Source organism: Melanaphis sacchari, unplaced genomic scaffold, assembly GCF_002803265.2.
Source record: "Melanaphis sacchari strain LSU unplaced genomic scaffold, SCAv2.0 Contig77_pilon_pilon, whole genome shotgun sequence".
Lineage (NCBI taxonomy): Eukaryota > Metazoa > Arthropoda > Insecta > Hemiptera > Aphididae > Melanaphis > Melanaphis sacchari.
In genome coordinates this window covers 2,919,540-2,936,720 of record NW_020271547.1, presented here as the reverse complement: position 1 = coordinate 2,936,720, position 17,181 = coordinate 2,919,540, and the positions used below count along the sequence as shown (strand labels likewise).

The following is a 17,181-nucleotide window of genomic DNA, read 5'->3' as shown; positions in this document are numbered from 1 at the left end:
GATCCCATGCGTGATTGTCGAATTGTCTCCGACGGTTGTCCGCGTCCATTCGACTCGAATCGCAGTCGCGGGCCTAAAATTATGTCCAAAGTCTGTTTACGTTTACCGGCGGATCGATCGATTTAACAACATATATTATAATATATGCAACGCGCGTCACGCGCGTTATATTCGTTTTGCGCGTCGCTTTCCGCCGTCGCCGCGTACACCGAGACATGTTAACCATGCCGCCGGGCGCATTGCAAGGTCAGCGGTCGGCGGGCCGCCCAAAGTGGTCGCGAGATATTGAAACGCGGGCCGGCACGGCGCCACCGCCGACGGCCGCTCCGAAGGGATCGCCGCGAGCCCTCTTCGAGGCGTCAGCAGACGTCGGGCGCCGGCTGCCGGCGCTGGTGCCGTGGCGCGACAGGGCCACCGGCCGTGGCACTCTCGGGCGCCGGCTCGCAGGCCTCAAGTTTCGACCTAATCGCATTATTCATTAACCGTTCGGCGACCGTCAGCACGTTTTCTGTACGACTTTACGTTGCGTGCGATTCCGCTTCACGGACGCACGCCAATAATAATTGTTATTACCTATTTGCATAGGTTTTCGTTTAAAAATGTAGCTCGGCGATACGTACAATAACGACGGCATTCTGCGCGCAATCCGTAACTATATAACTATAGGTACTATATAGGCATACTCTCAAATACGTTGCCGGCCACTTATAAATATTTTACGTACCTACTGCGTTTATACCGATCCGAATACTCGGTATATAGCGTTATCATTATATCATACACTGGCAAACTGTTTTAACGGTGATTGCGCGCAATACTATGCTAATTGCGAATGCCAAGGTTTCCCGATTACAATATTACTGTTGGAAGCTGCGATAGCTAATTATTATAAAGACGACTAGAACTATTTACTATTATACCGTGCACAGAGAAGTCGAACAAACTGTAGTTGCACATTATGATTGAAGCTAACTGAATGCATATATAAATTAATTAAAATAATAATAGATTAATAGCAATATTGTATAGACTTTTTTATGCTCAACCGATCAAATTTTATCGTCTATATTATAATTTATATCTAAACAATTCCCAAAAATAAAACAAACATACATATAAGATTATTTATTAACTATTATCTACTATCGTTTTATTGGGCCCTAAAACGTATTTAAAGGTTCCAGGGAGACAGATGACATTTATGTAAGGACGACATTTTTTTTATACAGATTTTTGTACATTTACATTTATTATTATTACTATTATTATTATTATTATTATAAATATTATTTAATGATCCTACTATCCTAGCTTTTTTTTCTAATCGTTAGAAATTATTTTTTATTAGTTATAAGCCTATAGGTAATAAGAGTATAACTTACCATACCTAATGAACAATGAATTTAATTATTATTTATTATTTTTATATGTTTTTTGAAAATAATAAATAGAAATTTTGTCCCATTTCACACCAATAAACTTAATGAGCGGATGACGTGCTGTTAACAATAAAGTTTGTCTGAGAGTATTATACGGCAAGACGTACACGAAGTAAAAGGGCAGTAAGTGAGACAGGCCAACGGAAAATATAGTGGCGTATATACTCACTAGCTTGTGAATACAGTGCGTAATGTGGACCACGGTTAAAGAGGCTAACACATACCATGATATATAAATCCATTATTGAGACGATTGTCATACCTCCATACACATCATGGTTTAAGCCGGATTTCCACTAAACTGTGTCAAATAGAGCTGAATACTATATGAATGTATTCAATTTGTATAAATAATTATGTTTTATATATTATTAAATAAACGGAATTTTACACAAAAATATGGTGTAGTTAAATTCCGACATAACGTTACTGGCAAATGGGTAAAAACTATAATTTCCGTTGGTGGTCGCTGGTCGGTTTTAATGAAAAACGGTGTTAAACCATCCAAATCGTTCTTAACGATTTCTAGAGTTTCGAAAAAATCGTTTTTGCAAGTTCGTAGTGTTATGCAATGAAATGAGTATTACGACAAAACGAATTTTGTGTATGTTTACTTATGAGCTTATTTATTACACGTAGTTCGAAAAAATGTATCGTCTATTTTCCAAAAATTGTATGATGCGAGAGCGACTTGTCTAGGTAAGAAATCAATCACCTATGTTACCTCCATTAATCACAGATTACCCATACTAAAGGACACCACTAACGTCTAACCATTATTTAGAATTAATTTTAATTGACTATAACATTATATTTTTACTTTTTTAAGTTTATAATATTCAAATAATACATTTATCAAGCATTCAATAATAGTAATTTACTCACAATAAATAGTTCGTAATAAATATTATGTTATTTAGTAAAAAAACTGTTTTTAATTAATCACGTTATTATGCACCGAACACGTAACAACACTTAAGTCCTGAAGCATAATATTAATCATCTATATATGAAAAAAGAAGGAAGAGGAAATATTAATTTTTACAGTCTAACTATATTATGTATCTAATCTTTTCAGATAAAACAATTGGAAACTTAATTATATATTTTATAAGATTCTAATATCAATTTTGAACTCATATTTTTACCACGGTTCGCGCCATTATTTACTTAGGAGTTAACAGTCGACAATTACACCATTACTTTATATTATGATGACTAATGCAATCCAATAGATAATAATTTAAAGATCGCCGGTTATCGTTTACGCATAGCTATTGTTAATTACGACCTTTTTTATAAGACAGTTGCGTATTGTTCGATTTCTGAGTTATACATACGTCATTTGCGCATCAATATTATTTAATAATAGAACTAAAAAAAGGTGTATACTCAAAAGTGCTATTTTCTTTTATAACCTTGATCTTAAAATTCGTACATTTCCAAATTTACTCTCGTAACATCCAATTTTCAAATATTGTATAGATATTTCTGTTTTGAATATATAATATTATGAAGAATAACATTGTGATAATATTGTATAAGTAATCATTTAGCAACAGCACAACTAAGATGTACGGTTGACTAATCGATTTTTATCGCATGAGTATATCAAACAAGATAGTAGATTACTGGATAGTAAAATGCGTAAGACAACACTGTAGAGACGTGAACATTATATTTTATACTGTTATTTTAACTTTTGAGTTTTGTGTACATGAAAGAATGATTCAATTCAAATTTGTTAATTCAAATCTTGGAAAAGCTGGAATAATTTTCCAAAAGTATTTTTATACGGAAAGAAAAACATTGAAAACTTGTGAGATCATATTTAAATGTCCGAAATTTTATTGTTTTCAATTAATTTTTACTCGAACTAATGTATATTTGAATTTTAACTATAACTGTAATGTGCCAACAAAAGTGTTCATTTCAATATGTGCATTATTTATATAATCATGACTATAATTCAATTTATTTTTAATTATTTGTATCTATTTATTACATATAATTTATGAAAAATTATTTTTATACAATTCTATTATGCATCATGTTGATGCGCAATTGATGTGTGATAATTTGATACAGGTAAAACTAACGATGCGCAAACGATAATTAACGCTGATGCGCAAATGATGTACGATATTTTGACACAAGTAAACAGACGATACGCAAATGATGTAAGGCTCAAATATATACTAATTATTTAGATTAAACATGAATAACGTTAATATTTATCAGTATATTACATCATTACATATTTATAAATACCAGAAAGTTAAATGTGCAATTGAAATGTTAAACTGATTATCTACTTAAACAGTAAAGATATAGGCAACATGGAGAAGTATAATAGATGACACACTTAAATTTATATATTACATTATTTACATTATACCTTATTATCTTATCTCCGATATATATTTTTATTAATTTTAATTTACTTTGAATTATTCATCGAATAATATAAAAATGTTTTGTTGCTTCTATACTTAAACTGTATCTAACTAAATAAATATCCTCTAAAGGCGTTATAAATTATATTCTAAAAAGCTACAAAGTAAAAAAATCTAAATTATTATACCTACGTAATATTTTTATTTTTTTTTAATGAATATTTGTAAATGTTTTCAGTTTTGCTTAATATTTGTGAATATAAAAAATTATAATACCTGTACAAACTCATATTCATAACTTAATTACCTTAAACAAAAATATGAGGCTAATAACTTCAGGTTTATTATATAAACGTTATAAAAATTATATAAATATGTTTTAGATAAAATATAGAAAATAACTGTTAACTGAGTAAATTATGAGTCGTTCAAATGGTATTTTTTCAGATAAAGTTTAAGTAGGTATTGCACAATTATAATATATCCAGAGCAATCCAAATTTTAAATAGAAAAATAATAATTTATACACAATATACAATATACCCTTATATAATTGTCTATTCATTTTTGTAACACATATTAAAAAAAATATATTATTCAATATAAACACTCATTTTGGAGTAAATTTTGAAAACATTTTATAAATTTCAATATTAGATAGATATGCCGCATAAAAATATATAATATGCAGTTTAATTTTTTACATACATAACGAAAAAATTGAATGCTAATAGTCTGTAAAAACAAATAAATTAAGAAAAAATAATTAAGTATTATTGTCAATTAAATAATTATCTATAAGCTTTTTAAAAATACATAAAATACTAAAACAAATTCAAATAAAACATTATTTTTAGTTTTTTTAGTTTAACAAAAACTAAAGTTTTTTCAGTGACATGATTTTCAAATTTCTAAATATCTATTGTATAAATAATATTCAATATATCTAAAAGTATTTTAATTATGTTTCAAAATAATTATCAGTTAAACAAAATTGCCTAATTATTTACGAACAACCTATACGTTTAACTCTGTATAATGCAATGTAATTAATCAAATAACCTGCTACTTATGCAAATAATATGCACAATTATGATAATTATAATAAATTTTTTCAAATTAAATAAATTATTTTTATTAACTTTTTTCTTAAAATAAGAGAAAGAATTCTATGTACAAAGATAACACTGCTACTTTTAAATTTTATAATAGTTCATTAATTTACTTTAACATTTAACCTTACAAAACAAAACGTATATTATGTAATGCTCTTACAAGACAGAGCACGACAAATTATAACTAAAATTTTTCGTATAATTTTTAAATTCAAAAGCTGAATAACTTCTATAGAAAATAAAATTTCTAAACATCAATTGTTAAATCACTGTACATTGTACAATGTACATACATCATAATATAGATTATGACCTTATGTTTTTTTATTTATACGTTTAGTAGCTGCATGTTAAAAATAAAATATAAATGTTTTTAATTTGATTATTGAGTAATAATAGTGATAACTATTAATAATAATGTGTTTTAATTTAAAAAAATAATAAGCTATACACACTGTAATGAATGTGCTAAATTTAAATTCAATGATAAATCATTATAATATTTCATATCATAGTGCATACGAAAAATAATTCTAAAGGAAAACAATTAATCAACCTTTATTTATTTTTCGTTAAACTAAATATTGCAATTAGTAATTTATTTCGCTATAAGTCATTCAGTATGTTTAACTGTTTTTTCCAAAAGTATTCACATAATGTATGTAGCTATACTAGTATTTCGTATGGAAACCCTTGTAGTAACTATTCTAATAATATTATTTAGGTACAAACGTAAAATTTCTATGAATATTATTTATAAATTACAAATTTAAAAAGGAGCATTAGGCTTTTTGGGATTTTTTGGTAATAGCTAAAATAATAGAAAAACTTTTTATTAAAGTTTCAAGGTTTTTGAACCGACGAAAATTTTTTTATCAGCATTTATCTAAAAATAACTAAAAAAAATTTTAAATTTCAAATACCTATAAATAGTTCAAAACGAGTCGAAGTACTTAAAAATAAATATCATATGAGTAAGAAATGATAATATAAACATTTAATAACAAGTATCTATGATTACACATTTTTAAATTACAACATATAGAAATCGGTATTTTAGGCATGAATATACAAATTCATCAAAATTTAAATTTCAGACGTTCATAAAAAATATTTATGGTTATTTTGGAAGGACCTGAATTGGTTCTAAATTTTTATTTGTTTATTTTTTGTACGAAATTTTTTTTAATATTATTATTAAGAAAAGCTTAATTTACAATCTATACAAATAAACATAATAAGTAAATGATAAAATTAAATGATGAAATGTAACAAAAGTTGTACTAATTAATTCGATGAGTTTTAAGAGGAAGCGGGTTTTTTTAGAATTATTTAAATAATAGTGTTTCTAAGCGATATTTTTAAGTCTTCTCGGTGAGTTGCTGGGAATGACGATTGATTACATACGAGAGATTAGTGGGTCCTAGTTTGAATAAAATTTAGAATGACATTTTTTTTCAATTACTTCTTTGTTAACTGTTTGGATTTGTGTGTACTCATAAGAGGCTTCAGTGATTTGTATAAGACATATATATGGATTAAAAATCTTACAATGGTCATATGTTAAAGGGTTTGGCTTAGCACCCAGATATGAATACCATATGACCAGATGATTTTTAATTATATTGTGTAATATAATTTTATTTTTTAAACTTGTTTGAGTAAAAATAATGGATGGAGAAAATCTACGCGAGTATTGGATTGTTTTCTTTTGCTTTTTGTATGTTAAGTTTAAGTTAGTCTTTTGTTTAAATTAACTCCTTACTCCTAAGTATTTAGTTACATTTTGAAATGATATAGGCATGTTATTGATAAATAATTTAAGGACAATAATTTTTTTTAAGAGTAAAACTTACTGAAACTAATTTGTATTCGTTTGTCTTAATTTTTCATTTATTTATCCTATTTAAGATCCGATTTAAGAGATATTAAATATTGAGGGTAGGGCAGTAATGTCTGAGTTTTTATTTGATGCTAGTATGACTGTATATCATCAGCATATGTTTGTGTATAAGATTATATTACTTGTTCTGAGGATATCTGATATGCATATATTATATAGAGGATAGGAGATGATCATTTCCTTAGAGTACTCTCACATTAATTTTATAGTATAAAAATTGTTTAATTCAACAGTGAAAAATCAGTTTTTGATAAATGATTTTAGATTAAAGAAATATAGAACAGGTAGAATCGATTTTAATTTAAACAACAACACATCGTGCCAAATGCGATTAAATGTTTGAATGATATAAAGAAATACACAAAGACAATGTTCTTTTTTTTCAAATGACGATGATATTTTATCAGTAATTTGATGTATTAAATAAATTGTTGAACGGTATAAGCGAAAACTGAATTGATAGTTCAGTATGATTTTCTTTTTTTTAATGATTAGAATAATTTTTTTTAGTAGCAACTTTTCGAGGTTTTTTTTCAACATAAAATTATATATTTATGTATAATTCGTTCAAATTATCAATATGGACCCTGTAGTTAAATCATATTCAATTTTGTCATATATTACTACAAGTAGATTAATAAAAGGAAACTTACTAGTAAACGATAAAAAATAACTAATACAGTCAAACTCGGTTAACTCAAAGTTAAAAGGACCGGAAAAAAGTTCGAGTTATCCAAATTAAAAATTTTTAAAACAGTATTTATATTATATATTATGTACAGTATTTATATATGAATTATGTATATGTAATTTTAAAGAGGTATGTATCTATCAATAAAAATGGGGTTAGAAAATTATTTCAAAAAGGTATATATTTTTGTTTGAGTTTTGCTGTTAATCGCAACGTTTGTAATGAATCATTTTAAACCATTTATTGGTAACGATAACACTAATGAGTAATGACCTTATTAGTTATTTTCGATATTAAAATATATACATAAGTATCACGAGGGAAATATTACAATTTTATAATATTAATAAAATTCAAAACTTCGAGTTATCCACGAAAATATTCGAGCGGGACCTGTTTCGCCCAAATTTTATAATTGTAAGATTTCCGTTTAGCTCAGACTAGTTCTATACCAATTTAAAATTAAATTGGCAATGGTTCAGTCAAGTATTGTTGTACATTATACTTGAGTATCATTTAACGTTACCCAGAGAACACCACGAGGAGGCCGATACGACTCTTTATTCTCCAAAATTTTTTTTTAAACTTTAAATTTACTTCACGTTAAAAAAAATGTTTGTATTAACAAGTACATTAAACAAATTATTTAAAAAAAAATTCACATGCAATCAAAGGTTTTAATTTTGTCACAAATATATTTAATACTTCACACTATAAATTTAACCACACAAATTGTATAAACAATATAGTCGTTTTTTTAAAAAGTAAACGAGATTTGATGTCAGAATGCCCAACTGACGATAGAGTTATTAAATACTGTGATTATTTAATAAACAATTATATTTCTGAGGATAGTAAATTTACTCCTAGTCTATGGGCATGTAATACAGCGAGTAAAGTGCTTACGACGAATACGTGTAAGACTCCTCGGGGTGTTCTCTGGGTAACGCTAAATGATACTTAAATATATAGTACAACAATAGTTGACTGAACAATTCCTAACTTAATTTTAAATTGGTATAAACTAGTCTGGGTGAAATGGAAATCTTATAATTACAAAATTTGGCCGAAACGGATACAGTCATACTTGAGCGAAACGGGTCACGCCCAAATATTCGAGTTAAACAATATTTTTTTACATTGTTTAAATAAGTAATTCTAGGGATCGGAGAAAAAGTTCGAGGTATCGACGATTTCGAGTTAAATAAGTTCGAGATAACCAAGTTCAACTGTACTAGGAAAACTGTATAACTGACTACATTAATGAGACACCTACACGAATAAAATAATTAAACAATAGCTTAACAAATTTAAATTTTAAATTCAATTTATCAATTGTTGTTTTAATTTTTAATTATTATTATTAGTTTCTATAAGTGATGAGTGGTGACCAAATGGTTTTCATTTCAACAATCATCAACGCACATTTTTAACCATTTTACTTCTAAGTTTATAATCTTAAACTTGTAAATTTAGAAAGAGAAACATGAATACTTTATAATTTTATGGTCAATCAAAGTGGGAACCAACATAATCAATAATGGAATATATCACAAATTTAAACGGTACCAATTTGTCTAAAGCGAAACAAAATCAATTTTGTCTAACACCAACTAGTTTTGTGTACAATTTTCTGTTTTTCATTAATTTTGATATTTTATAATTATTTTGAAAAGTACTAGGAATTTTAATTCTAAAATACCAACTCAACCCAATTTACTACCATAAACTACCCACAAAATTGAAAAATGAAGCATTATTATTGCCTCAAACAATTACGACAGACAAAAAAAAATTAATTACGAAACACACATCATCGTAAAATCAATATATTCATTGCTTCGTACAAAATCTAAAAATTCAAAAATTTCAAAAAGTATGAATAGCATAAAAATAAATAAAACTATATCATGTATCCAAAAATGTTAAAATTTATCTTTGGTGAAGAATTTAAGTCTCTGTATACATATAGTCTGAATTATACATTTTTTAATTAGATGCAAAAAATAACAAAATAGTTTTGTCGAAAACTGGTTTGGCAAATTTTTTTAAATTCTATCTATGCTTAAAATGTTACATAAAAAAAAGACGAGTTTTTTATTTTTTATTATTGGATAAAAATTTAACAAAAAGTTTTTTAGTCCGATCCAGAATAAAAATATAATCTAAAATTGTTTTGTCAAAAGTGAATATAAGAAAATTTATTATTTTATTAACTTAAATAATGAACTATTATATTATATTGACATTTTCTATCTTCATTGAATCAAAATAATTTACATTTACATTTTAGTAACCGTTGATAATCTATATTGTTCATCATAAAACATATTATTAATATAATATAATGATCAATAGAAAACTAAAAACTATTCAATGAATGCATACTAGCAAATACTATAACCTTGAGATATTTTTCAATACCATAATATCATCATGTGTCCACCAAAACAAACATTGTTAAATATTTGTTTCTTTGTGTGAATAGCTATTATTATAATATTATAATTATTATGTAGATTGTTTGCACTATAATTTATGATGTATTATTAGAATTAGAATACCAAATGGTTTAAAACTTAAATGAAACTTTTTTTAAATTTATTATTATACACACTACTATTTAATACAATTGATATTTATCTTTTTTATCAGAAAAATTTTAATTAAATTTAATAGAATAAATTTATTAGCAATTAATTTAAATTTAAAATATTTATAAATAGTAAAAAACATGCAAAGATATTTTGAAATTATATCATATCTAAAAAATTCTAATATAAATTATTGGTAAAAAAAATCAGGTCAATTGAGGCTAGACTACAGTTTGAATAACAAATATTAAAAAAAATCATTTTGGCAGAAATCTTATTTTAAATAAAAATTTTGATTTCTTCTTATTTCTAGATTTTGAGCAAACAATGAATGTGTATTGATTATTCAATGATGATTAATTTTTAATAAACATAATGAAGTTTTAAAAATATAAGAACTCATTTTAAGCTATTAAATAAGTATTTCCAATTTTCAAATTCTTTTTTGTAAAGGGTTGATAAAAAAATTTAATTTAATTTAAATCTTAATTTGTTCATATAACAGATTGAAAATATTGAGAATACATGAAAAACATTATTTTAAAAGCGTTTAAAGTTAAAGTGTTGACAAAATATTTGACTAAAAACTTAATACAATAATGTATATTATTATTTCTAACACACAAAAATAATTCTAAGATATTAAGATTAATTTGTATTGGTAAAACAATTGTTGACTAATTTATAATTATTTATTTAACTGTTTAAATTACATTGAATAAAAATTATATAACTGATGAACTGTATTTGTAAGTAGATAATTTATGATAACTATGGCCAACGTTTTTTAATCAATATTAAAGAGGTCCACCAAAATATTTAAACATTTAACATGTATGAACAATAAATATGTTAATTTACAACTGCAAAATATAATGAATAATAAGCCAAATGATAAGTTAATAGTAATGATTTTAAAAGGAGTTAGTATAGGCAATTTTGATAACTTAGAAAAAAATTCTGTTATTTCTACTTATATTAGAAAATTTTAAAATAGACTTATGTCACCATCCCTTTTGATTGGTTTCAGATATATTTTTAAATTTCATCAATCCCTTGATCAAAACTCTAAAGGTACAATATAAATTTTAATTTTTAAATACCTCTAGGCTATTTTTTACAAAGATAAATATATTATTAAATTTTAACTTATCAATTTTAAGGACCATATTTATAAGTGCGAAAATTTTTTAAACGATTTAAATAGTATATTACAATATCATCTTTTTTTTAATTAGAATACGCCTTGCCTTATTCTACACAAACATATTGTTTAAAAATATTAGTATTTTAATGTTGTAAAGAATTCTTTAAAAATCTAATCTGAATACTCTTAAAATACTTAAATAGAATTTAAATACTAGTTATTATAGTAAATAATATCAATCAATCAACATTTAACAATTCGAACATTTTCAGGACAGGGCTATTACTTACGTAGTGTATTTTGGAGGACAAATTGATATTAGCACCGTATTTTTAAGGGGTTTTATATAGGCAATTTTTTTATTTATAAATATATAATGTTATATTTAATTTTAAGTAATTGAAAAGTAGTACTATGTTATTATGTCAGTAGCATTAATAGTTACATTTTAAGTACAACATAATTTAGAAAAATATTTATATGAAGAGAAAGAACCTAAAAGGATACAGATTCAGATAAGAAATCTAATTTTCACTAATTTTTTAAAAAAAGAGAGAGTATTGTCTGTCAAATATTAGTCTAATAACTTATTTTCCACAAACAAATTTTTGATCATCTAATCAAGAAACAAAACATAAGAATCAAGCATACAACACTATGAAATATAAAACTATAATAAACTAGTTAAAATAAAATTTTTACTCGGTAAGTATGGATTATGGTACCCAGAATTTTTTTCATGATAGCCAAATAATTTATGACAAAATGTAATCTAAATAATAATGTTTAAATTATTTAACATTAAATAATATGTAATAAGGATAACTATTCACTTCTTCCTATTTAACTCATTAATATAGCATAGTACTACCTTTAGTTCAATTTATTACGTATATGGCTCAAAACCAATTGTTTAAATTATCTTAGTTCCAAAACTTATAACGCAGAATTCAAATTAAAATAGTAAATTACTTCTTATACACTAGTCAATAGTCATAATATAATACAATACAATCTTAGTAATCCAGCTGTACAATAATCTAGTATCTGAAAGTCTACTGTATATTGTTTATTTTAAATAATCACAAATAAATAGTAACTGTTAACTTACAAAAGCATTTCCAGATTGACTCCTTAAATATGTTTGACTTAATTCATAAAGCTCCAAAGCTGGCTCCACCTACAATTAATATACATAATTTTTAATCACAATAACAAATGTTAATTTCAATTAATTTACCTTAACAGTTACACTTGTTTCTGATGACTTGATCATATCAATAATTTCATCTCTATTTTTATCAGAAACAGGACTGCCATTTACTTCTATTAATTTATCTCCAGGAAGAAGTCCAGTGTAATGTGTTTTATCTTGTCCTGGCTCAGCAAAAATCACTGGTTTCAAGCTTTTAGCTGTATTTTCTGATACAAGACCACGTCTTAATGAAAATCCAAAATCACTACCAGGTCCTGCTCTTCTATTAATAGTCAATATTCGAGGCTCTACTTTCACAATTGGAACAAATGGAAGTTTTAAATTTTCATCAAACTCATCAGTTAAATAATCATTGCCAGATGGACTAAGGTTAAACGGTGTAGCAAAACTGCTATTTGTTGTTGAGTCAGTAAGACTATCAATACTTGATACTCTTGGAACGTTTTCATACACAATTAATTCATTTTTTAATGTATTAGTTTGTAGAAGAGAATCTGAGTCAAGATCTTGTAATGGTCCATGTTCTAAAATTGGGGGAGGTTTAAGAATACCTCTACGAGGTGGAAGAGGGGGGGTTTGAACTGATTCGTCAGTCTCATCACGATTTAATGGAGCAAAAAAATTGGCACTATAATCTGCAGTAATTCCACTAGGCAACTTTTGTTTTTCTTTACGCCTTGTACGTAGTTTTAATGATTTTCTCACCTAAAAAATGATACAATATAATTTATAATATACTTATTTTAAAACAACATTATATTTTTCTCACCTCATCTAATCTTAACAAATCATCGGAGGACATACTAAAACTGCCTTTTTCTTTTTTTTCCTTTTCTTTACGCATTTTTTTCATTTTTTTCCTTTGTTCTTTTTCTTCAGTTTGGTTATTGGCTGAACCCTGTGACCCATATCCAGAACTGGTCCCATTATTCACCACATTGTGGGAACCAGAACTTTTTTTCATAAAATTGAACATCACGATTGGTACTGATAAATTATGATCTTAAAAATGTTAAAAGAAAAACATTAAAAGTTAGTTTCTGGCAATATAATCTGAATCATAAAACTATTATATATTAAATATCACATAACAAATCTGTCTTTTAAGGTGGAGAAAACAAAGGACAATTATAGGGTCTTATAACATAAACATGTATATTATTATTATTTTCTATACATAATAGTTCTTACCTTAAGCTACTCTGTTATTCCAGAAAGTCATTGTTGAACTGATATTTTGGCAAGATCAGAAGTACATTTACAATGCAACTATGCTTAATCATGCATTTTTGCTCTGAAAAAAAAAAATAGTTTTTCTTTATAACCAATTAAGTTAATTTACTTTAAATATATTATATACTTGTTATATATATTTTACACAAATACCAAAATCTAATTTTTAAGCCAGGAAATTAATTTATAATTTTAGATTTACAATAATTGCACATTAACTAATTAATTATTAAACAATTAAGATAAAAAATAAAGATCTGATAAATAGACATGGATTTAAAAAAAAAACAAATAATAAGTATATTATTTGTCTTCATAATAATTCTATTTTATTTTTTTTAAATAAACACAATTAAATAAAACATGAACTATGCATTATTTCAATTTATAATTATAGGAAATGAAACTTAACAACACCATTAATTAATTTCATAAAATTATATACTTTTTCAGTAAGTACAAAACTCATAAATATGTCAGCGAAAGTGAAATACAAACATTGTTTAATATTTAAATAAGGGACAAATAAATTGTTCTAATGCCTATATAAAAATTAAATTAAACACTACCTATGTTTCATTATAACAAGAATTAAAAAGCATTAAATAATTTTTTTTTTTAAAACAAAAGGAAGTCACTCTGCTATATGCTGAAACTTGAGTTGAACTTATTTTTGCCAAAGACATAACATATATACAATTAATTACATAAATAGTATATCATATATTAACATATTGTTGTTTATATTACAGATATAAAAAGATTTTTTCATACTACACACTAAATTTAATTATATTTATGCATATATATATATATAGCAAATACATTCCTTTTTTACATTTTTCATATTTTTTTTAAATATGAATTGTTAAATACTAATATTATTAAATCACTAAAACATTAAATTATATTATAATTTAATTTAACCTAGTACAGTTTTTTTTCTAATACATATTTATCCTTAATAAATTTCAAAAATATTTCAATTTTGAACAGCGCATGAAATTTTAATAGCTGAGAGTATCTACTATTCAGAGGTTTCACTATACATACATAGATATTTAAGAGAAAAAAATAGTAATTAATCAATAAAAATCAATAATCAATATATTAGTTAATATTAATACAGATGTGTATGCTTAGAAGAAGAAAAAAAATAATAATAAACATTAATATTAGTTAACACAGCTAAAGAGCTGAATGATTTTTAAGGTTGTTTTATTAATTCAGATTAAAGTCTCACATCCATTTGATGATGTTAATCCTTTAAATCATAAAAGCTCACCTTTCAACTACTGTTGTATTTTGTCATTAATCTTATTCTATGAAGAAAATTGTTTGAATATCACATCCACAGTCACAATTTTGGGTGGGGAGCAAATGGCAATCTGCATCATCTATTCCCAATTCAAATTTTAGTTTGTGAATTATAAGTTAATTTCATAAAACTTCTAAAAAATACTCATTTGGGATCTTGTATCAACTTTTCGAGTTTTTTTTTTTAATCGAGCTTTAAATGATTACTAAACCTTAACACTCGAAAATTTTAAATTCCTATAAATAGTATGATCTAAGTCCAAATATTACAACTCATTGAGTATTAAATATTATTAGTAAATAACAGTGTAATGTTTCAAATTTTTATTTTTTATAATTAATACTTTTTAAATTACAATGAAAAAATTAAAATCGTTTAATGAAGTTATTTTAAGCAAGAATATCTGATTACGTCAAAATTCAAACTTATAATTATTTGTGGAATTACACTCAACTTTTTTTAACCGAGAGAAAAACTATAAAAATATATATATAACATTTTAAACATCTATAAATAGTTTGAAAACATCCAAAATTATTTAAAAATTGTACCATGACGTGTAGAAAAAGATAATACGAAAAATTGGTGAATATTTCAAGTATCTACTTTAAGATTATCCATTTTTAAATTTGATACAACAAAATAAGTAAATTAACTTTGTCAAAAATTGGTTTTTCGCAAAAATTCACGTTTAGTCTTTTATATATTTCAGATTCCTCCTTCTTTCGGTCATTTTGAAAAATACTAGGAATTATCAATTTTGACTTTTCAAAAGTACTAACAAATCTTATTTTCTATTGGAAACCTCATTTAAAGGTGAAGACCTAAACACTTTTCCTGTTATAAAGCTTAAAATATAAAAAACGAAAAAACACGAGTCATTGTAAAACCAATAAATATATCACACTTCACACAGAATCTTAAATGAAAATATCACTATCTATTAAGGACCAGATGTAAAAAGTTGCATACTGTCCTATAAACTTTCTATTTATACTAAATTGAGCTAAAATTTCAAATTATACGAAGTTTAAAAATCGAAAATTATAAATGCATATTTTGCACATTTCAACAAATTTAGGGAAAATTTGCATATTCATATTAAACATATTTAATATTTTCAAAAAAAAATGATTTTTTTCTAAACCTATTTATTTTAAACAATATTAAATGTAAAACTCAATATTAATTTACGTAGGTATTAATTGTCATCGTCGCAGCAAAAATATGAATTTTATCTCAACAGTATACGATTTGTATTTAATCTATATCACGCTAATATTCCGAAATAATATCCTACCGTTGTTAAATTATCGACTTAACTTATCTTAAATTTATTTATTGTTTATTTGTTAGTAAATTTATTGTACACAATTGACATTTTACAATTTTTTTTTTTTTTTATGGACTTTGAGAGAGATCATCTTAACAGTACAATTATCAAATACCTAATTTTAATTTACCTTAATTTAAAAATATATTTACTAGATGAATCTTATATCAAATATAACTCATAAATTCAAAATCTTTTAAAGTTTTTGAAAATAAATAAATATTTTTAACACTATATATGTATTTTTAACTTTTTTTAACAACACACATTTTTAATTTCATGTTCTGAAGAAAAATATTTTATTTAGTATTTTAATACATAAAATCGAAATTTGGACACATAGTTAATGAGTTATAACTTATAACTTTAAAATTATTTAAAATTTAGGTAAGCAGAATATAAGAATCCAATATTTTTTTAAGTATCTCAGCTATACCCCCTCTACTCAGATCACCATTACTTTAAATACTTATATAACTCATAAATCGTCCGAATTTCGATTTTTATGTATTAAAATACTCTAAAAAAATATTATGCTTTAGAATATCAATTTAAAAATATATGCTGTTGTTCACAAAAGTAAAGTATTTAAAATTATAACGTTAAAAAATATATATTTTTTTTTAAGTGTTGTTTTATTTAGTTAACTGGAAATTATGTTAAAAAAATATTTTCAAAAACATTTATAGATTTAGAGATAGACAGAGTGTTATTCAAGAAAATAATCGCCTTAGATATATAGTTATGTTTCAATCGTTTTTAAAGAATTTGGAAAACTAAACCCTGATCTCCACCA

The 17,181-nt window shown here is 25.0% G+C and overlaps 1 protein-coding gene across 2 annotated transcripts in view; it reads right to left on the bottom strand.

Moving 5' to 3' along the window:
• Positions 1-17,181, bottom strand: part of LOC112601346 (unconventional myosin-XVIIIa-like) — a 56,427-nt gene that overhangs the window by 33,487 nt on the left and 5,759 nt on the right. For both annotated transcript variants that reach the window (XM_025348921.1, XM_025348920.1), the window contains exons 2-5: positions 13,693-13,795; positions 13,271-13,503; positions 12,526-13,206; positions 12,397-12,465 (exon numbers count right to left, since the gene is read on the bottom strand). In XM_025348921.1, the coding sequence (XP_025204706.1) occupies positions 12,397-12,465; positions 12,526-13,206; positions 13,271-13,477 (957 nt within the window). In that variant the 5' untranslated portion in view covers positions 13,478-13,503; positions 13,693-13,795. The remainder of the gene's footprint in view (positions 1-12,396; positions 12,466-12,525; positions 13,207-13,270; positions 13,504-13,692; positions 13,796-17,181) is intronic.